Source organism: Polyodon spathula, chromosome 25, assembly GCF_017654505.1.
Source record: "Polyodon spathula isolate WHYD16114869_AA chromosome 25, ASM1765450v1, whole genome shotgun sequence".
NCBI classification, from domain to species: Eukaryota; Metazoa; Chordata; class Actinopteri; order Acipenseriformes; family Polyodontidae; genus Polyodon; species Polyodon spathula.
The window spans coordinates 5,067,471-5,089,412 of NC_054558.1; the positions used below are offsets into that span (position 1 = coordinate 5,067,471).

The following is a 21,942-nucleotide window of genomic DNA, read 5'->3' on the forward strand; positions in this document are numbered from 1 at the left end:
CAAGTATTTTTCCACCACAGTTAGTGCAGCCTACAGCAAGGAAACAGAACTTTGAAATGTTCAGCGCGCTGGCCCGCCCCTTCTGACTGAAAAAGAAAGCTGATAAACATCTATTTTAAGGTCCTCCCACTGCAAAACCCCTACATCCTGTGAGAACTGCTGTTTAATCAGAAGAAAACAGGCAGCCTTGGGGGGGGGGGGGGGGCAGCTATTGGAGAGATAGAGAGCGCAGAGGGTAAACGTGCAAACTGCAGGAGCAAAACCTTCCGATACAGCTCAGTCCACTATCTCCAAGCGAGTTCTTAAGAGGGCAGAGCCTGTGAGCTCTTCAGAACCATCAGGACCCCTTCCACTGCAGCTGTTCATCCGTGCAGGAGCTTTCCCATCCCGGAGCAGGCTAGGAGCACAGAACCAAGCTTGGCTGCCGAGGTGCGACAGGATCAGTGCGTTCCTGTTCAAGCCCGGGGAGCAAGGTGAACTCGATAACCTCCAAGCTAGAAAAAAATAAAAAATATCAGGAGGTATTTCCTCTGGTTCCCAGGCTGAGTTGCCTCTTAGAAGGGCTGGATCTCCACCCCCAGAACCATTCTGTTTAATAAGCCAACCATGCTTTCTCGGAGCGTTTCCTTGCATGAGTGGCATCCTACAATATAACAGAACCTGTAAAAGAAGAAAAGAACTACACAGCCATCACTGCATGTGTGTTTGCTCTTGGGGAATGGCTAACCCTTAAGCACCTGTTTTTTGAAGTAACTAAAATGGGTATGTGCAGTCTAATCTGAGGCCCGTTGACGTCACCCATGCAGTCACACATTGCAGTGTGAGATAGGGGAACTGGTGTGGTTTCTTCATGTAATTTCCTGTTAAGAAAAGTGCAGTAGCTATGCCATTCATTTCACAGGCTTCAGGACCCACGATTACGCCAACGAAGGAAGCTTGTCATTTTTCATCCTGTCTTATTAAACTTTTACAGATTGTTTTTTGTTTTGTTTTTTTTATCTACCTGGCTTTGGAGGATCATGTGCATGGGTGGAAAAGGTAACGTCTTTCATTGTTTACAGCTGCTTGGGAAATAGTCTAACCTGATAGCCTTGCACGTCCAAAAAACAAGCAAGAAACTACACACTCATTTCAAAAGAGATGAAACTTCACGTTCGGAGACAACTAATGCAATATTAATCATTTTAGGGCTGCAAATTCATAGCTCACATGCAAAAGAAACAGCACAATATCACTTGCCTCTCTAAAGCTACGAACGAGACATTACCATGTTTAACTCTGGGGTATATTTCTAGTTGATTATAATTCTAGGTTTCCCTATACAGTTTTTTTTAGTCTGTCATTTATAGCAATAGTGCAACTTTTTCTTGCCAAGGTCAGAAACAAAAAAGGTTTACCTGTTAATGAATTATAAATACAAAGCGGTCACCGTCTGAGCAGAACGATTCAGGGCTGTGCTGTAATAGACAGTGGATGGAATTGACCAGGGTTCATGCACAATGAGACCAAGCCCTTTTACAGCTGCATTCTGAAGCTGAATACTCCTCTATCACGGAGGTGTCCTAGTGCAGTATTTTACTTAATTACACACTGCCTGTGCTCTTATTGCACACGTCTGCATCTAAAGCAGTGCATTAGACCCAGTTTTCTGCGCTATGTCTTTCTGTGCATCCAGGAGCATTTTAAATATGCTTAAGTAAATTGATTAATGTTTTTGTTTCTATCAGATCGCTCTGCATTAAATATTAAAGCAGCAATGCTAACATGTGCCTTTAAAAAAAAAAAAGTAAAATATCTATAACCAATGGAACTTGTGCACCTCTCCCAGCGCATGGCACTTCTCGTTGAATCCTCGAACTGTTTAAAACACCAAAGCAGAGGAATGCAGTCAGGAATGAAAAAGAGATTCCTTTGTTTGTAGCGCTGCCTCGTTCATTATAGGTTTTTACTGTGGCTCGCTTGAGTTGATTATACCCGTGGTTTGCCTTCAAGCTTAGGTGTGCCAATGGCAAGAACTACTGTTTGAAGTCTTGCGATCCTAAAAGCGACCATGAGAACATGGTTTCAAGACATGAGATTCGCCAACTACAATCTACAACTGAATTGCACACCTGGGTTTACTATCACTGTGACTGCTCACAACAGGAGGCAGGCACCAACACAAACAAAATCATGTATCAAATACTGCAAGCAAGTATTATACAAGATTCTCTCAAACGTTAGCTGCTTCAGGTCTGTCGCACACCAAAATGAAATCATGAAGGTCAACTTCCACGACTCTGGAGAGAAGGCGCGCACAGGTCTCCGGTTCTATTTTTTAAAACCAAAGTGTTTTTGTTTCCCCCGCCATTATAAAACGTAAAACGATTTCAGCGGAGTGTTTAAATCGAAACCAGCGTGGCAAAAACAAACCATCGGAAATTATCTTCAGTGTTTAAGAGAACACGTGTGTACACTGGCTTCCCAATGAAAGGCACATAACTTTTAAAAACGCTTCAGTATAGCACGCCTGCGCATACAGCTCCACCACCTGAGTCAGAAGTACGCACATTTTGTGTGGGGGGGAAAAGACTTAAATATATTCAAACTGGCACTACGTAAATGATACACTATCTGAATATTGTGCATGAACTTGACAATAACGTCTGGGCAACGTGTGTGTCAAATAACGAGCAGCTGTTTTCTATTCTGGCGAATGCATTTGATGTTGGATATTGGAACAGTCGAGCCTACTGATGGGGTAAATGTTCAGTTACTAAAAACAGATATTATGTTCAATAACAGTTCGTATATTTAACACTCTGAAATAGTGTATTTAAAATCAACCACAAAAAAATGGTTTTGCAAGCTTTGGGTCAATGTTATTTTTCAAAATGAAAGTTAATAAAATGTATTTTGTTCCCTCCTCCGCGCCTAGGTAGACTTCATTATTAAAACTCTTCTTTCCTCCCAGAAGGTCGCTTGCTGTCGTACTCGAGGACCTGAACGTTTTCGGCGCCCAACTATCTTTTGTGCCGGTTCTGGAGAAAACTGAAACACGGTCTGGAGGGACTGAAGATTTTGCGTTCTAAAGAAATAAAGAAAACAACTATGCTGGACGAAATCAAAACGCTGCCGCAGAGACCGGCTAAGCGGAGCTGTCCAGACGTGGACAGCTACGAGGAAAAGACGAACCTGCGCGTTTGGAAGCGTGAATGCTTGCGGGGCCGGCTTAACAGGACAACGTGCAGGAGCGCTGGCAGAGTGCGCGATGGCGCGGTGAACAGCCAGCAGCAATGCAAGCGGCAGCTGGAGTTCCTGAAGCGGAGGCAGCTACCAGCAACCACTGCCCCCAGCAGTGAGGCCGAAGAGCCGAAGAACTGCGAGCCAAAGCCGGCGTTACGGTCAGCTAAGGTCCAGAGAGGAGACGCGGCTATGAACAGGCGGTCGGTGGTCATGTCGCACGACCTAGGAATTACGTGGCCCGTGTTCCCTTCAGCCGCCGCTGAGAAGGTACGTTGTTTCGAGATGTGCAGCAATTTCGCCAAAAACTTGTTGGTACAAATCACACCCCAGGGTTCTTTCTGGAGGACATCTTCAGGAAAGCACCACGCTTTCAATTTCCAACCAGCCCTAGCAAATTAATGAACTGCATTGACACACCCAGAGCCCCCCGCTGTCACTGACCACAGTGTTAAACAGCGCCCCCAATACTGCAAAGCGCAAACTGTACAAGTTCCTGGATTCTATAAAACTTTTATCACTGTTGTCCCTGCATATCTGAACACCATGCACATCGCTGAACCATGGAACTCGACATAACCAAAGTTTTATTTTTGAAAAACAACGTTATTATATATTTTACAAAAGTAACTATACTGTATTAAGCGTATTAATCCATCTCAAGCAAATTCCACGTTTAAGTAAAATTAGAGAAACGCAAAAAGATAAACACTGGACAAACATTTGATCCTGCAGTTCAGTACATTAACCCTCTATAAACATCACCCCCCAAAAAACTCAGAGTAATCCATCAGCACAGAGAGCAACTTAGTTTTGTTCCTCACTTACAAAGGTTACAAACACTTGATTAGTTTACTATCTGCTAACAAACACCCCCCTACTTGAATTATTGGAAACACATGCCCCTGTTCTGTTGCAGGCTCCCTGGCTGAGTAAAGGGAGGCCATACCTGAGCACACAGCCTCCTGCACTGCCGGGTAATCAGCTGCCTGGGGGCCCTGTCCGCTCCTCTGAACGGCTGCAACACCAGACCGTCAAACAGGATGGAACCGTGAGAAGAGAGAGCGGTAAGAAGCCTGGCAGAGGTCTGTGTCTGGTAGATCTGCTGTCTTACCCTTTGTGACTGAAACTGTCTCGCAACAGGGAGATGCAGCTTTTATACTCTTTGCCTTTTATTTACTGTGTGTTTTTATTTCATTCTTGCAGGAGTTCAGACCACCGAGGACGTAAAGCAAGACTCGAGTGTTCAAACTGAGTAAGTGCGGGTCACTCATGGGCACTCCAGTCCAGAACACAAGCAGAGACATAGCGATGCTCACTTTCATTCATAGTTCGAGTGTGTCTTGAGAACTGCACGCTAGATTGCAGGTAAACTTGGTACTGACATTCCACTGCACCACGTTTCAGAATCTGACTCTGGGAAGCATGTTTATCTGAGGAGGTTAAAACTCACCGGCATTCAAAAGTGGGTCAAGTCAAGTCTTAGTCATGCAGCTCAGTTACTGGAAACGCTCAGTTGCTGCAGTGCAGTACGAGTTGACTCCCATGCATTGTTTAGGGATCGAAAGAAGACTCCCTTTGCACAGCAGTTTGATCCGTTCCTGGTTTTACTACGTTTAATAAGACACAGCTGAGCTTGTTCCAGATGCAGTGTGGCTAATCAAGCTCATGATAAGACCTGGAGCCCCATTTCAATTCCCCGTTGCAGATAAGGAAGCATGCTAGAAAAATAGAATAGAAATCTGTTTTTAAAAATATATATTATTGCTATTTTGCAGGAGTGGTGTAACTGCTGTCATGGAAAAGGTAAGCCCCTAACATCAACATATTCTGTTATTTTTTAAATCAATTTTGCTATATTTATTCATTTCTATGTTATCAAAGTACGTGTTTTACTGTGACGACTCTAGAGTACTGATAGAGTTTAACAGTGGTGGAAATAAGACTCCTGTTGCATAGTAAATTTTCCCCCATTCCAGGTTTTACTAGGAGCTTGGTTAGCCACAGTGTAGATGTAACAGGCTCGGCTGTGTTTTATTAAACTCTTAGTAAAACCAGGAATAGATCAAACTGCTTTGCAATGGGAGTCTTATTTCCACCCCTGTTCTGGATAAGGCCCCATAGCAGCGGGGCACAGGCCCAAGATGGTAATATTACAGAGTTAAAATAATCTGCACACGTTTCAGAATCGTGCTTGTTTATATCGTTTGTATTTATCTGTGGCTGACGATCTAGGACGGAAATCTTTTTTTTTTTTTTTTTGTCACTGTCCTTCTCGTTCTGCTTCGCTGTTGAAGTGTTTCACGCGGGTTCTGAGTTATATCAAGCTGATATCAAGCTGTTACTCCAGTCGTTGTCACAAACTAGCTTGTCTGGGCAACTTCAGCGGTTTCTTCTTCTCTCCTTCCAGGAAATTCTTGAGCTTTCTGACTATTTACAGGTATGTTGTGCTTGATTACTTGAAATCAGTTTCTGAGTATATTTTATATATATAGCGAGAGTAACCATCTCTGTTGTTTCTGCAGGAGGCTCTTCGACGGGAACAGGCTCTTAAGCACAAGCTCTCTATCCTGCAGCAGCTTATCTCCACCTTGCTGTGCTCGTCAGATAAGCTGTGGACGGTACAGTGCTCTGAATTGTGTTTGAAATCTGAACCGGCCTTTCAATCCGCAAGCTCTGTTGGTCTCAAAAGGTGTCGCAACGACCAAGCAACCACACAAAAATGACACAAAGACAGTTCAGGCTTTTCAACTCCAAGCTACTGGAACATGTAGTCATCAAAAAAGAAACTATCTAAATTCCTGAGAGAAATGTGTCAGTTAGACGTCTTTCTCAACGTTTCAAGACATTGAGAAAGACTTCCAGTGGAAGCGTTTCTTTTAGTGTTGCTGCATATTCTATCATTGAGTGTTTTTATAAATTTATATACGTGCCACCGAGCTGTCCTATAAAAACTGGGTCACGTGTTTTCGTAAAAAGACATTTTACACCAGCAGAGCTTCGGAACCCCGCCCGACAGTCATTTGCAAGGGCTGTTGTCTCAGTGAAAGATGTTGAGGATGTCGTATTTAGGGTTTGTGGTTTCACTGGCATCCTGTTAGTGCAGATCCTCGTTGCTGATGAAGCAGAGTACACCACTCCACTGCGAGTTTAATTAAACCCATCTGGGGTTTAGGAGGATCAGTTTTGTCCTGTATTTTTATCTCAAGGAAATAATTGACAGGAATTAAATAATTTTTTTTAATCAGAAAGACATGCAAGTGATTAAATGAAATGGCGATTAAAGAAACATTTAAGTTAGAAGAACATAAAGTTTAAGAACGAGAGGAGGCCACTCAGCCCAGCAAAGCTGATTCGGTTCAGAGTAGCTGATTGATCTCAGAACTTTGTCAAACTGCCTGTAAACACACATCCCAATTCTGAAGAGTTAATCAGATTGGAGATGTGTTTGGCAGTGTTTCAGTGGACCTGTCTCTCTTCCACCTCTGAGAGCAGCAACAGTAGCATCTTTTAAATGACAGTTGGGGCTCTGCGGTCACTGACTTCCTTTTGCACAGAGAGGAGACGATTCTCATGAGATGTTTTTTTTTAAAACAGACACCGTAAAACTCAGGGAGGTTCAGTTACCAGATCTTTTTTTTTTCGCTGCTGTTGCCCAGCTGCAGCGTTTTGGGAGATAATTTGCTCAGACCTGCGACAAAATGTCAGATTACTTTCTGGGAAGAATTGATTGTCGCTGCATTTCACTGATTTTTTAACATTGCAAGAAAGGCGTGTGAACCTTACAGTTTTACTAAACTGACCGTGTGTGTATTTGTATATTTTTGGTAGGCTCGGTTCAATGAAGATCTTATGAAATGCAAAATTAGGTCTCTGGAAACACAGCTGCAGGTGTGCATGCAGGTAAGCAGTGGTGCTGGACCGATCCAAAACCTCTTTGCTGTTTTTATTCCCTGTGCTTTCTGGTTATCCGTGCAGGGGTGGTAAATTAGACTCCCGTTCCAGCAGGTCAGACCGTGCCAGCTCTTAGCGTGAGCCTCATTAGTCCTAGCTGAAGTGTTCATTTAGCAATGGCATCATTGTCACTGTATCTGCTTTTGATATCCGCACGGTGATACGACTGCTCTAAAGTGGCAGATCTAAAAAAAAAAGTGCAGTTGTTTGGATAATTCAAATCAGGCGTGTTTTATGTGTGTACAGCCGGGGTCCGCTTATCATTTTTGAAAGGACGTTGGTATTCAGACCCACTGAGTTTTCTGCCCTTGCCCAACATGTTGTGGATTGACAGGGAAGCACCAAGAAGGGGGTGATTGAGATGGGGGAGCAGCAGCTGAGGTTTGAGGAGAAAGCCAAGGAGTCTCTGAAGAGAGCGCTGCTGGAGAAGAGTGCGGCCGAGGAGAAGCTGCAGAGCCTGCAGGTGAGAGCGGTGTGAGCAGACCAGGGTGACAGGGGCGGAAGGGTTTAGAACGATCCCCCCCAGAGCTCGCCCCTAACCCTGTGCTTGATCTCGCAGAGGGCTCAGCTGGCTTTGCAGCAGGAGAACTCCCAGCTGAAGGATTCTTATGAGAAGGTGAAGGAGAGCTGGGCTGAGCTCAGCAGGAAGCACACGCAGGGTGTGGACCAGCTGCATGTCCTGCAGAGCAAGCTCCAGGTGAGCAGTTCAGGGAGGGGCGCCTCGTCTCTCTTCTCTCTCGTCTCGTCTGTGCCACGCTTACACTGTCCCGCTTTGCTGTGCTTTTACCTCGGGACGCTTTTATAAGAGGAGTTACTGCAGTGGCAGGTTAGGTTGTTAAAGGCCTCGTTTCCTGGTCCCGCAGGGAGCGGAGAGCCGGGAGGTCGCGCTCCAGGCCAGGATGGAGGGGCTGCAGCAGGACCGGGACGAGCTGGCGTCCCGAATCGACGTGCTGGAGGAGGAGCAGCACCTGAAGAGAGAGCAGCTCGGCACCCTGACAGGTACAGCCCCCACCCCACCCCACCCCACCCCATATGAAACCACGTCACTTGGGACTCAGCGAGGCAGTAGCTCAGCTTGCGGTCTCAATTCTGACCCCACAGTCATAATCTTCAACTTTCCAGAAAATATACCGACAGCTTTCGTTCTGTGTTTGCAGCCTCGACTTGGGATTTACTGCCATGTATTGATTTATTTAATTTTACATTTTTTAGAAAAACTGAAGAGTCTTGAAGATCAGAAAGCAACACATGATGGTAAGACCCCACTCACTATCTCAGCACTACAGATTTTGAGCACGATTTTTGTACAGTGGGGTGTTTTTTTTTTTAAACAAACTTCCCGATATTTTTCATCGCAGTCAGGAGTACCAGCGTGTGGAACATAAACTCGCAGCCGTTTCACGCTGGGGACAGATTCTCGACGGACCAGGCTGGCCAGGGGGAAACCAAGCTGAGGCACCAACTGCTGGAAATGAAGTCAAAGCTGGGAGCGAAAGAGATGGAAGTAAGAAATGTCTTTAGGGAGCGTAAACCCAATTTCTCAAACACAGCCCTGACTCAGTGACTAAATGATTTATTCATTGCAACACCCCCGGCTCTAGACCATAATATACATTGTGTTAAAAAAAAGAAAGTCTTTATTACCAACAAACTTCCTAAATGCAAGATATTTTTGAATAAGAAAAAGACATAATTTAGGCAAATACATTGTGTGTTTTCTTGTAAGTTCTTTGTGAACCCGTGCATTGCTTGTGTAGGTGGAATTTGCACGCAGATTTGGTGATTAAGAAGCCTTCAGATAGGTACACCTGTCAGTGCGCCTCCTCGAATCACGCTGTCAGTAACACGCTTTAGAAACGTCAGGGGAACTGTGCAGAAAGCAGGCCGGTTGCATCAGTAAAAAGATGAACTGGCTGCTTTTTATATCCGCCCCTCGTTATGTTTGTGTTGGTCTGAATTGTAACCCCTGTAAATAACACGCCATCACTAAAGAGTTTGGTTCCGCTGGCTGCGTTTCTAACTGTAAAATTCCTGTTCAATAAAACTTTTCAATTTAACAAAACAGAATGCGTTGTGGTGTCCTTCTTCTTAAAGAAAACTTTTAGAGTCCAGCCCTGCTCCACACATCCAGGCAGCAGGAGAATCTTACACCATAAGGAAACACAGCGGTTAACTATGTTCTAACTGAAGCACAGTGCTTTACAATGAGGGAGGCCTGGTTTCGTTCCCCACCTCTTTCAGGATGTGCCTGCTTTAGGCTTGGTTTGCAGCTCTGTCCAGCTCTCAAGGTTCTGCTGTGTCGGTTTCATCTCCTCAGTGCTCCGAGCTGCGGGGAGAGCTGGGAATCCTGGAGGATGAGTACCAGTCGTGCCAGTTGAAGCTGCGGCAGTGCAGGGAGGAATTAAACCGCTTCCAGGGACGGAGAAGCCAGGTGAGGGGCTGATCATCCATCCATCCCTGTGCTCCACGGAGCCGCGCTGCTAGATTCAGAAACGCTGCCATCTAGACATAGTCCGTTCTTACAGCTAAGCTCCAGAGTCCACAAAGCAGCAGCTCTGACATCACCTCGAAGTTTCTGTTCGTGCTTTCATTGTGGCTTTTGCACGGCTTACCCAACACCTCGCCTCAAAACATGAAAAAGTGGTTGTTGTATTTCTTTTTTTCCTTTTCAGACGCGACACAGGAAATGGATCTGCCTGTCCGTGCTGTTGGTTGCCGTGGCGATCGCAGCGTCCGCTTTTTCCCCAGACCTTTCCGAGCACATGAACCTCTTGTTTGGATTGTTAGAGAGATGATCAAACCAGTATTTAAACTGACATGTGAAGCACAGCCCCGCGTGGCTCACCCTGTGAAAGGTGCGCAGCGACTCCCGGGGGAACGGTTATCCACACTTGTGAATCTCGACTGACATTCATTAGCAGACCCCCTCTGTAGTGCGGATTACTCTGATTCTCTGTATTGAACTTAGTAGCTTAATTAAACTAATATAGGGAAACACCCCTAACAGACAATAGATTGAAGGGCTAGTGTATCTACTGCAGGGGTGGAAATCAGACTCCTATTCCATAGCAGCTTCACTCATTCCAGGTTTTACTAGAAGCCTGGTTAGCCACAGTTTGTAGGCAACAAGCGCAGGCGTGTCAAATAAAAACCATAGTAAAACCTGGAATTGCTATGCAATGGGAGTCTTATTGCCATCCCTGCCCTGTTTGAACAGGTACTCTGAATCAATCAGTCACATGCTTCCACAAAGACCATTTCTTGATTTGAAGTATTTTCTAAAGACTTCAAGACTGTTGAAGTTAGCTGCTTTAAGCAGTTCACAAAGATCCTGTTTGAGGCGTGCCTTATTGTTTCTAGAGCATGTTTTACAAGCATCACTGTTTTGTTTTTTTTTATAGCCTTGTATTTTGTTGCCAGTAGCACCAGTTTTGTGAAGGTGCCGATGTTGTTTCAATACTTTTGTACTGCCGTTTTGTAACGGGTTCTAAAATAAAATCTACAGCATCCGCTGGGAACTGCAATGGCTTCATTTTTTATTTTCTGTATTAAAGACGTCTGATTTTATTTTTGTATTTCACCCATCACAATTTCTATTAAAGCAATTCCAGATGCAGATCTAAAAAGGCAAACGTGAATTATAAACCAGTTACTTCAGACTGGGAGCCACTCCATTGCTGCAGACACTCAGTCACTAGCTGCACAACACCGTCGCCTGGTGGGATTTAAAGAGTCTGGTCGCATAGCGTATATACAGCAGGGACGGAAATAGGACTCCCATTGCATAGCGGTTTGATCCATTCCTGGTTTTACTAGGAGTTTAATAACACACACCTGAGCTTGATACTTACACCCTGTATGGTTACTCGAGCTGGAAATGGTGAAACTGCTATGCAATAGGCGTGGGTTTCCATTCCTGTGCAGTATGTAGACACCTTAGACAGGAGGAGGCCACACACACACACACACACCATAATTCAAAATTATCCACATTTATTTAGCATCGGCACTGATTTCTAAAAAGCAAAATAAAAGTGTAAACGTTTTAGAACTAGAAATCAATCAGGTGGGATTCGAGTTGAGTTATCCTTGTTTTTTTCGGTTTGCGTGGCTCGACATCCCTTCTGTTCAAAGAGCGACTGCTGGTAAAGCAACAGTCTCAGCGGCGATAATCAGGCGAGTAAAAACGGACTGCTGTCGGAACCGGTCCTCTAGATCCTGGGTCCAGGTGTCCATTAAGCCCTGCGTCTCGGTCCAAAGAGCCTCGGGGATTGTGAACGAGTACAGCCGGACTGGAGGCATCTCCGCGATGAGAGAGCAGGAGGCGGACACGGCGGTAACACGAAGCGGGTCATGCTCAGGCAATTCTCGGCGCTTTTCTCGGTATCGAACCAGTAGGCGGCCGGGTAGCCCAGCAGCAAACCGAACAGCGTGCACAGGTTCCACTTCGAGGGCAACTCCTCCGGGAGATGCACGACCGGGGCCACGGACAGTGCATCATCCCAGCTCAAACTTTTTAAATAATCCACAAAAACAGTCACTAGGTGCTCAACGGCGCTTCTGACCCCAGCGTCGGCCACCGCAGGCTCACCCCGAGCCCGGGACACATCGATGACCGGCACTTGGTTTTTAAGAAGTAGCTTTTCTAAGCGGTAGATTGCTTGTTGCGTGTTGATGACAACGACGTTGCCATCTATGTCCAAGACGCGTGGAGGGCGGGTTAAGCAGCCCGTATCCAGCAGCGTTTGCAGGTAAAGCCGCATTTGCTCAGCTCCGGCGGCGTTGCAGTCATAAAGGCAGGCGGGTTTAAACCCCGCATCCACTGCTGGGATTTGGGCAGCGAGGTTCAGAAGAACATATGCAACCAGAAACAACACAGCCTACATTACAGCTTTACCAAATATCTTACCTAAGCAATTCCTTATACTGTACGGTACACTTTGACAAGTGAAACAGTCTTTCATTTTAAATTAGATTGTTGTTCCCTCGAAAGTAATAACTTGACGCTAATGTTATATATTATAGGAAAAAAAAGCAAGTCCATATAATTTTGCACCTACCCGTATTAGCATTGAAACTTCTCTCATTCTTCCCGTGCAGTTTAATAATGCTGCCTTTTCCTATCTGCCATATTGGAAAATCGCATTGCCAGCACTGGAGAGAAATGAGCGTCGGGATACCAGCGAGCAAAAAAAGAAATAGCGACACCATGGGAGGACGCAGCACGATTACATGCACTACGCCACCTGGTGCCTTACTTTGCAAGGTCTTTACTTTGGGTGTGGTGATCTTCTGAAGAGACCGAGCCTGTCTCACCTCTCTGCAGGTGTATAACGACAATGCAAAAAAAGGACCCGCGTTACAGCTAATTAAAATAGGGTTTATTGTTTGAATATTGCGTCTAGTAAAGACATTTTACTCTCTACACTGCTGCTGGTACTCCACCTATGATCCCAGTACAATGACTGGCAGCATCAGTAAACGCAGACAGTGCAGATAAATCACATCAGCAGGATACTAAACTGAGCTCCATAGGAGTGCAGTGCGATCCACGTCACACGCTGCATAGATAACATCTGCTATACAAGCAAGGCATAGATCAGTTTACACACAACAACAATACAGCGGACACCATGCCTGCAACCAGCTCCATATTGCAACTGGGAGTGTCTGTGTCAGTCCCTTCCGACCTGGAGACAGGAGATTCTCCTGTTAACAGGGCCAGCTCGCTTCACTCGGGTCCTGCAGGAGGGATTCCACAGCATCAGAACAATCGGCAATCCCTCATTTCAATTCAACACACACACACCTGTCCTAAAAATGATGTGAGCTCTTTAAAACAGAAAGACATGTTGTATTAACCTGCAATTTACAAGACGAAAAATGACAAATCCTAGCAACAAAAAATGACTAAAAAAAGATTTATAAAATTATGACAAAAAAAAAAAAAACCATCGTTAATAATGTATCAATTAAAACAGCAATATTTTTTTTTCTTTTGTCTACACTTGACACCAGGAACCCTGAAAGAAATTGCTAGAGGCTGCAGGGTGATAAAATCATTTCTTCAGTAGAACTCTGGTGGTGGAGGTGGAGACGCCAAACAACGGACGCCCGGGTTGTAGCTCTGTGATCCTCAGTCTACCACCCCAGCACCGTGCATTATCAGAGATTCAGCAGCACACTTCACACTGCAAACCTAACTCTGCCATGCCTTTGTGTGGATTTCTGCAGAGCCCGGGACGAGTCACGAGAGAAAAAAATCCACATTTTCTGGTCACGAGATACCTATCCATGAAATATGTTTTTTTTCTCTCAAGTCCCCTCCCGGGCACTGTAGATTTCTGTGCAAAACATCACAAGACAGTGATCCGAGCGTGGACGTGGGTTCAGGCAACAAAGCATTGTGAGATGAAAAAATACAGCCCCCTTTTGATTGATAGCGTCCTTCAAAAGGGCCTCGTGACTTTATAAAATGACCCTGGATAGTACAATAGACACTTATATCTATATAGCTAGACAGACAGATATTACAGAACATTATATATACACAAATGAAGCTATCCTTTCATGTAAAAGTTTGTAAAAGTTGACTATTGTAAAATGACCAAAGCATGGCAAATTGTGATAAAGTGAAACCATGGCAAAGCATGGGCGAGTACGGTTGAAAAACACACACACATGTTTAAGCAAATGCCCTGCATGGTAAATCGCCCCGGCAATCGTTTCTAAGGGTCTGTTTGGTTACTGGGCGGAGAGCGCGGGCAGGATGTGCATGTTGGTGCTGGGTGGGATCTGCCAGCCGTCGTGTCCCTGGTGGGTCTGCAGGAGGCGGTAGAGCTGCTTGAGGTGAGCCACGATGTTGTCCTTGATGTCGGGCGTGGAGATCTGCAGACGCACGCTGCCACTGTCGAAGGAGCGTGTGAAATCCCCCGAGAACATCTCATAGATCATGCGGGCCACTACCGGGATCACCTGGGGGGGATTTTAAAAAGAAAGACATTCAGAACTTTCACCCTTATTAGTGTCTTCAAATGTGAAACGGGAGCCTCACGTCCAAGACACCACTTCTTCAGTTACTGCTTTTTAAATCATTATTATTTTTAATATGGACCACATTACCAGGGAAGGAAATAAGACTCCCATTGCAGAGCAGTATGATCCGTTCCTGGTTTCACTGTGAATTTAAGAAGACACACCTGAGCTTGTTACCTATGCACTGGGCACTTAATAAATGCTGGAACAGGTGAAACTGCTATGCAAGAGGAGTCATTATTTCCATCCCTGCGTTCCACTTTCCACAGTATTTCCCAACCTGGACCATGATGAGTTTCCTCTCCTTGGGTCTCCCATCAGGCCACTCCTCCCCAAAGCAGAGGTGTATTTCAAACTGGGCTGGCTTATCCGACTGTCCCTTCTGCTGGGCAATCACACCTGAAAAAACAGCCGAGTTCAGGGTCCGTTTTTAAAACATTAAAAAAAAAAAAAAACTAAAAGGGAAAGAAAGGACTGCGCCTCAATCTCTAAACTGAATCATAAAAGGAGGAAAACCCTGGATCTGAAAACAATTCAGAACAACGCAGATTTGGGCATGTGGAGAAGCTGGACAGACGAGAGACAAACAGATGGTCCTTACTGCTGAGGAAGGACTCGAGACAGAAGAGCTTGACCTTCTTCTGCCTCTCGATGAGGTTGGGCGCGTTGGGGTTGGGGGCGCAGGGGCTGGACCAGTACACCTTGCACTGGCAGAGCCGCACGGCGTAGATATCATGCCCGCTGATCTCCAGGATGAGGCCGCGGTCCATGACGTCCAGCAAGCGGCCGGTGAAGAGTCGCTGCTTCTCGTTGGCGATGTGTTCGGCGGACGGGAAACGCAGCTGCTCCAGGCTGACCGGCCCGAACAGCTCCTCCTGGTTCACCATGGGCCCCAGGTCCCCGTAGAACAGCCTGCAGCCCTGGGGGTTGCTCACGATCAGCGGGGGGCACGCCTCCTTACCGCGGAACTGGAACTGCACCTCCAGATCCGTCACTGTCCGAGAACAATGCAACAGGGCTCAGCGTCTCACATTCACTGCAGCAGCTTCTGTGGTTCAACGTTTCTTACTAAACTCTTTGAGAACAGAAGGTACAGTGCGTTTCTCACACGCTGAAGAGCTTTACAAGTCAGCACATTGACTCAGATTAGAAAACTGCTACGAGCCAGCTCAAACTGATCACCCTATTAAAAAAGTGTGTAGTCCGACATACTCTCATACACCTGCAGAGGGCAGTCTGTACCTCAATGCACGCTGGTTGTAACTCATTAACTTACAAAGCTTTAGTGCTGAAATGTTGTCATGACAAATGCTATCCACCAAATATAATCCAAAAATATACTTATCCCAGACATGTACATGTACTTACCTCTGCATTATTCTGAGTTGCATTCAACGCAATGCAGCAGATTTTTTTTTATTTTTTTTTTTCACCTAACGATTTGCAATTGTATCATCCTTACAAACACAAAGCAACAGCAGGACTATATCTGCACTCAGTTTAAGGATGATATCTGGGCTCAGTTTAAGGATTATATCTGGGCTCAGTTTAAGGATTATATCTGGGCTCAGTTTAGGTTTTGCAGAAACAAAAGCATTGCCTGGGCTCAGTCTGTTAAACAGCCACCATGCTCAAACGCATGGGCACCGAGGCAGGCTGCACTCACTAGGCAAGGAGCTGATCCACATTTCAGGAGAGCTGAACATGTCCTCAGGAAGGGGGGTCGGGGGCACCTCCATATCCACCGGCTCCTCCTTCGGCCAGACCTCCACAGGGGGACAGCTCTGGACACTGGCAGGGTCTATCGGGGACACAGAGCCTGGGGGCAGGTGCGATTAGGGTTACAAACAGGGTATTGCATCACCAGCCTATTTAGCATCTACTGTGCACATAATCAGTTGAGCACACTGGCTTTCTTTGATTGACAAGTGACATCAGCTTCATTCCTTCAATCAGCAGTGGCAACCTGGTCTATCATTTGCCAGCAAGCACAAACGCTACATAAATCAATATCGGTTATGTGTTTTAGTGTCATGCAAAATCTTCAGTGCTGTAGTTGAAAGTTTTCTAGCGTACACAGTACAAACACTTTCCAGGCAGGCCAGCCTCTGCTTTTCCAGGAGTTGCTGCTCACCCTTGACATGCAGGTAGGGAAACGATTCATCCTCCTCTTCCTCCGGATCTGCATCATTCTCCTCCCAGGGAACGGAGCCCGTGGAACCTGGCCAGGCACAGAAAGGGTTACTGCCTAAACTAATATGAAGAAACACCACCAGGGGGCATCGCTGGACCCCTTTCAGCCAGCTTCCACACCTTCCGTTGAAAGTTTATGAATCATCAGTACAGTGTTGATGTGCATCTATGTGGAGGTATGTCAGAACACAGAGTAAAGAGAGCAAGCAGAGCCAAGATCAGAAGATGTTGGGTAAGCAGTCTTTGGGCTGATGATCGACAGAAGCTCCTACCTGGGTTTCCGATGGCCTGCGGGATTTCACACACGTCGTAGATCTTCAGCGGGTTCATGGGAACCTCCTTGGTGCCGTCGTAGATGAGTTTGAACTCCCGGCTCTTGTTCAAGGCACAGCGCAGCTGAGCTTTCCACTTGGCCGGGTCTGGTTCATCGATCCCTTCCTGGTACTTCCCAGTCTCCAGAGCCCAAGCCTGGACACAAGAACACACAACATAAAGACCCGGTGCGAGAGCATGCTGGTTTGCAGGAAGGCGCAGGCGTGGAAAGGAGGAGGAGGAGAAGGATATAGAAGAGACTGGGTTAGGAGTGAGGGGTGAAGCTAGCAGAGAGGCATAGAGCACACGCTGGGCTGAGCCGCTTCTTCCCAGGACAGGTCTGCTCATGCTGCGTCTCGTATTGGACTGCTGCACTATATCAGACTAGACGTATGTGTTCATGGACCTGTGTACTAGAGGGGTCATAACCAATTCAATGTAAAACCTATTAACTTGCATGGTAAAAAATGCTGGGTATACTAATTGTGATGTGTGAAGAAAAAAACTGAATAGATTTCACTTGTGGTGTGCTTGCAAGGGACAATGCTATGGGCTGAACACCTCCTTCTCTCTCCCAGCATGTCTGCTGTCATGCTAAGTTACCACAGCCTGCACAGGCTGCATGCTTGAGGTGACTGGGATGTGTTTTTTGCCTCAGGGTTTAGGCGAAGGGAAACTGCATAAGATGCACTGCCAATGCAAACAAAGAAACAGTTCAGCTTCCTTAACCACTGTTTCAGTTAAAGGACAAGCACTAGACTGCTTTACAACAGAGATTTATACATACTGGGTAGAGTGGAAGGGATGGAAATAAGACTCCCATTGCATAGCAGTTTGATCCATTCTATGAGTTTAATAAGACACACCTGAGTTTGTTATCTGTACACTGTGGCTACTCATGATTGTGGTGTTACTGCCATGCAATAGGAGGCTTTTCCACCCCTGGGCAGGGAGGGTTTAGTCTAGTCTGGAAAGTAAGATTTGCTAGGATCTGTAAATACTGAAAGATGACCAGCCACGATGCCCAAGTTAAGCTGCAGTCCTGCTGGGCTGAATATCAAACCTGCAGAAGTTCCCAGCTTGCTGTTTCCTGTTTCTTGCTGTGACTGGCTCTTAACCTTCTTTGGGTTTTTGTCTTCTAGTAACCGATGCTGAATGCACACTGTGTCCCACTCCACTGTGCTGCTCAGGGTAATCCCCTCTTACACTAAGCAGGGCTTAAAATAAACGGGCATCCGGCAGTCTATGGGCACGTGGAGGCAGTCCGGCTGGCATTATTCACTGTCCCGTGCCGTAATACCAGGGGCACTTACAGACGATGTTCTGGAGTGCTGCTTCTAATAAACATCGTTTGGAATATGCTGTGCAGTTATTTATAACTGCAATGGAGGGAGGGAACGATAGAGAGCGAGCGAGAGAGAGAAAGGTTTCACTGTTTAAAGTTAACTACTGTATCATCAATTCTGGCCTATGTCACCTTCGGTCATCGTTTTTTAATTTAATTTTCAGAACTGTATGTGAGCTCTATGTGATAAGGGGGGGGGTTTAATCAGCCCCCGCTACCTTGAAGATGGTGTTCTCCTCCTCGTGCTGGGGGCTGTGTCTGGTGGCGTGTTTCCATGGTATCTGGAATCTCTTGGCCTCTCTGTTCAGCCACATGAGTCCCGGGTACAGACCGCTGTCCACCTGGGTGACCAGCCAGGGCTTGAGCCGGACTCGGCGCGGGTGGACAGCCATGGCCTGGACGGGCAGCACCGCCTCTTAATCACCGGTCAAAGCAGCCGAGCCGACCCTGAGGAAAGGCAACACAGTAAATCTGCAGCGTTCCCATGTTTACACTATGCATTCACCACAGTGTGCTGTGCTTTTTAAAAGTGCTTTACAATACCTGTGCTTCGTTACACTCTACAGTGCTTGACAATCTTTACAAGCAGTCATCAGGGTGGGGAATAAGATTCCTATCGCATCACAGTTTCACCCGTTTCAGGTTTTAATACATGCGTAATCAGCCACAGTGTACAGGTAACAAGCTCAGGTGTGTTATTTAAAAAAAAAACTCATAGTAAAATCAGGAAAAAATATTTTTAAAAATCGTCTAATTTGTTCAGTAAATAAATAAACAAATAAAACAATGACAGTAAAAAAAAAATATCAACATAACAACAACATCAAACTTTATTTACTGCAAGCAAAACAAGACGAGACAGTAGCAACGAGTCTGCGGATAATTCCTGCTACTTTTATTTGTCTAATTTAGTGCCTTGCTTGTAAAATGAAGTTTAAATTTGGTGACTGAATCCTCGTGTAATTTCTGCGCGTCCCGCCGGACGGTCCCGGTCTGTTTTTCACAGACTCCAGTGACCGAAGCCCACAGTGAGCGGCCCGTCAAACACGCAAGACACGGCGACCGGTCCAGGCAACAAAAACAAGCCAAATATACACGGACAGCGTTATATATGTAACCTGCAAGTTCATTCACCAGCAGGCATGCAATCAACAAACACGCACCCGAACTCTTTCACGGCGTTTTGAATGCCTGTGCTCGGGTAGCACTTACCTGTAGCTCAAACCAGGAAACAGTTCGCTTTTTTTTTTTTTTTTATTTGCCACGCAATGGTACCTCCAAAACTTCCGTCTGTTTCAGTTATTTTTCTTTAAGTCCAAAGTTCACAATTCTTGTAATCCGTGTTTTTTTTTTGTTCACGCTTTCGCAGTTTTTGCACCGTCCCTCATTCCTGACAACTGATAAAGATTAAAAAAAAAAAAGAACAAGCTTCCCTCCCGCTTCAGTCTGTCTCTGAACCGGGCGCCCCCTCCCCGCTCCCCTTCTCCGGTTAGTCAGGCAGGTAGCGTGGTGACGTCATGGCGACACACCTTTGCGAAAAGAGTCACAAGACCAGCAGACTTTGAGCTTACTGATTTCACAGCGAAACTCGCCTTTCCCTGTTTCAGCCAAGCTTGTGCTTCTGTGCAAATGTTGACACACGCTAATATTATTTTCATTACAACTAATAACAGTGTTTTAATACGAGGCGGATTTTATACATCTGAAAAGTACATCTACTTTTCATTTGCATTTCTTATACACATTGTGGACAATAGCAGCGAGTGTGATATATATATATATATATATATATATATATATATATATATATATATATATATATATATATATATATACACACACACACACACACACACACACACACACACTCGTAAACAACAAACAATTAAAACCATGGAAACAATCGTAACGCTTTTGGGTAGCTTGGGGAGATACCGGCGGACCACGCCCTGAAACTGCTTGAACGCGGGCAGCGACAGCACCCTGCGAACTGCAGAAGGGTGACTCAGCAAAACATCGAGCCAGCACTGCTTCTTCCACAAGGATTGTCTAAACTGTTCAATGAACAGCGCATGGTATCCGTGCCCATCCATCTCACCTGCAGGGCATGCTGCACACTGCATTTTGGCAGCTAGCTGCTCGGTGTTTTCTGTGTTCCTGTTTCAAAAACCAAACATGCAGCTTTAGAGAACAGCAGCGTTTTGAATATAGAGGCAGCTGTGCAATACAAAACCGTTGCAATTCAATTAAAAAATATTTTTTTTTATATTAAAAAAAAGCATCTCTTGGACTTGAATTTCAAAGTAATACATTGATCTTCCCTGGGAGAGATATGACTAGAACCACGGTAAAGTATAATTTAGTGTCAACACAGGCTAACCCAATGAGTGAATGATAAACCGTGAAGTGAGAAGAGTGTCCGGCCCGGGTTCAACATGGTAACGTAGCAGCTCATCATAGTACAGTGCAGTGCAATCCCCTGAGGTGAAGAGGAATGCAAACAAGTGCCCGTTAGGGTTAATATAAATTCAGTAACATTGTTATTTTAACTTGCAAGTGTAATGTATAGAAGTGACTCTGCAGCAGCAGCGATGCATCGTTCACCACCTAGTCTCTGTTAGTTGTTCTGGATAAAATCGTCACGTGAACAATAGGAATATAATCCTTGATTATTAACCCATAGCCCTTTTTAGACACCTCTGCCAGTTTGGGGTCAGTCACAGTGAGCTGCACATCCTGTTTCTCAGCAGTCAGGCTGGGGATGATCACTAGACAGAGCCCATCTCCTCATGGCTCTCTTCCAGGACGAGTTCACCAGCATTTCACTGAGGCACGTGTGTTGTTCTTCTTGTTGTAATAATTCAGAGCGAGGCTCCTATTTAGAAAATGCAAGAACAAAGGCTGGCGTTCTGAAACAAACGCAAATACTTTAATGGTATGGAAGCAGCACTAAACAACGCAGTTATCTGAGCGTGTTTGTGTTCATCCAGGTAAGATAATTCACCAGGTGATCCCTCTTGTTTGCATCATCCACCTATCCTTGGTAACCCCAGGATTACCCTTAAATAAGTAGCAGATGCAAACCAGGAAGATTCCCTTGTGCTGTGAAATGCTCTAATCATCCATGTAGGTTGGTCAAATTCCCTTGTGCTGTATAAATGCTCTAAAAACAATCCAGCTTTGTTTTATCCTGGCAGGGCACAGATTGGTCCGATCAGCCCCTAATTAAAGGCGTGACCCGGAACACATGTCCACTGCGTTTCCCGTGCTGGTGTTGCTGTGTTCCCACATTCCCACCACCTTGCTTGAGCTTGTTTCAGAGTGCTCTGATTGGCTCTCCCTGCTCCAGCATATTGCTGTGTGTCACGTGTCTCTCCCTGTGCCGACGGAGCTGGCTCACTTGTAATATTTTCAGTGGAATCTTCCTATATTTAGCCTGTCGTTGGAGGATTACTGGCTCTGGAGGGTTAGAGTTCAGTGACTCACTGGGTTCCAATTGTAAGAAGATTCCACTGTGGGCTTTCTGGGCTGCTGGGGGCGGGTTAGGTGCTGCTCTGCACCATAGAAACATTTACCATGGTAACCCTACACTGCAACTGTGCACTTACTGTATAGATACTTATCCCCCCACACTTATCCCATGCATTTTGCATGCTTTACCACACTTCCATGAAAATAAAAGAAGCAGGGGGTGAGAGTGACACTGGTGGGAGTTCAATAACTGATCCATGAGGGGCACAGTGACAGCACTGGGGAGTCACTTTGTGGACCCCCAAGGGCCACATCAACAGGATATCAACAGGATATACATCGAGGGTCTCTGATTATCAGGGACCCATCTTCTGTGAATGAAGACGTCACAGCTGGAGTAACAGTGACAT

At 45.6% G+C, this 21,942-nt stretch overlaps 2 protein-coding genes and 1 pseudogene across 5 annotated transcripts; 1 reads left to right on the plus strand and 2 right to left on the minus strand.

Moving 5' to 3' along the window:
• Positions 1-487: 487 nt before the first annotated feature.
• LOC121299447 (TRAF3-interacting JNK-activating modulator-like) lies at positions 488-10,700 on the plus strand. 3 transcript variants are annotated; one of them, XM_041227141.1, is made up of 15 exons: positions 488-1,038; positions 2,954-3,492; positions 4,142-4,289; positions 4,429-4,477; positions 5,001-5,028; positions 5,633-5,662; positions 5,748-5,843; positions 7,054-7,125; positions 7,511-7,639; positions 7,736-7,873; positions 8,040-8,175; positions 8,389-8,430; positions 8,535-8,680; positions 9,494-9,607; positions 9,849-10,700. In XM_041227141.1, exons 2-15 carry the CDS (start codon positions 3,091-3,093, stop codon positions 9,969-9,971), a joined length of 1,653 nt encoding a protein of 550 aa, XP_041083075.1. In that variant the 5' UTR covers positions 488-1,038; positions 2,954-3,090; the 3' UTR covers positions 9,972-10,700. The 3 variants fall into 3 exon arrangements, with proteins under 3 accessions (XP_041083075.1, XP_041083076.1, XP_041083077.1); XM_041227142.1 differs by having other exon boundaries at positions 2,957-3,492; XM_041227143.1 differs by lacking the exon at positions 7,054-7,125.
• A 452-nt stretch (positions 10,701-11,152) lies between these two features.
• On the minus strand, positions 11,153-12,465 carry LOC121299449 (annotated as a pseudogene).
• A 544-nt stretch (positions 12,466-13,009) lies between these two features.
• On the minus strand, positions 13,010-19,533 carry LOC121299448 (interferon regulatory factor 6-like). 2 transcript variants are annotated; one of them, XM_041227145.1, is made up of 8 exons: positions 19,274-19,533; positions 18,280-18,508; positions 16,677-16,872; positions 16,346-16,432; positions 15,878-16,030; positions 14,813-15,205; positions 14,492-14,610; positions 13,010-14,151 (listed from the first exon to the last, which is right to left on the minus strand). In XM_041227145.1, exons 2-8 carry the CDS (start codon positions 18,451-18,453, stop codon positions 13,921-13,923), a joined length of 1,353 nt encoding a protein of 450 aa, XP_041083079.1. In that variant the 5' UTR covers positions 18,454-18,508; positions 19,274-19,533; the 3' UTR covers positions 13,010-13,920. The 2 variants fall into 2 exon arrangements, with proteins under 2 accessions (XP_041083079.1, XP_041083080.1); XM_041227146.1 differs by lacking the exon at positions 19,274-19,533 and adding an exon at positions 18,605-18,625.
• Between the last annotated feature and the right edge of the window lie 2,409 nt (positions 19,534-21,942).

Coding starts and splice junctions, on each gene's coding strand:
- LOC121299448 (XM_041227145.1), bottom strand. CDS start 18,453: ATGGCTGTCCACCCGCGCCGAGTCCGGCTCAAGCCCTGGCTGGTCACC. Junction 16,031..16,345: donor TCCCTACCTGCATGTCAAGG/GTGAGCAGCAAC, acceptor ACCTGCCCCCAG/GCTCTGTGTCCCCGATAGAC. Junction 14,611..14,812: donor TCTCGAGTCCTTCCTCAGCA/GTAAGGACCATC, acceptor CTGTTTTTTCAG/GTGTGATTGCCCAGCAGAAG.
- LOC121299447 (XM_041227141.1), top strand. CDS start 3,091: ATGCTGGACGAAATCAAAACGCTGCCGCAGAGACCGGCTAAGCGGAGC. Junction 4,290..4,428: donor AACCGTGAGAAGAGAGAGCG/GTAAGAAGCCTG, acceptor TCATTCTTGCAG/GAGTTCAGACCACCGAGGAC. Junction 5,663..5,747: donor AGCTTTCTGACTATTTACAG/GTATGTTGTGCT, acceptor TTGTTTCTGCAG/GAGGCTCTTCGACGGGAACA.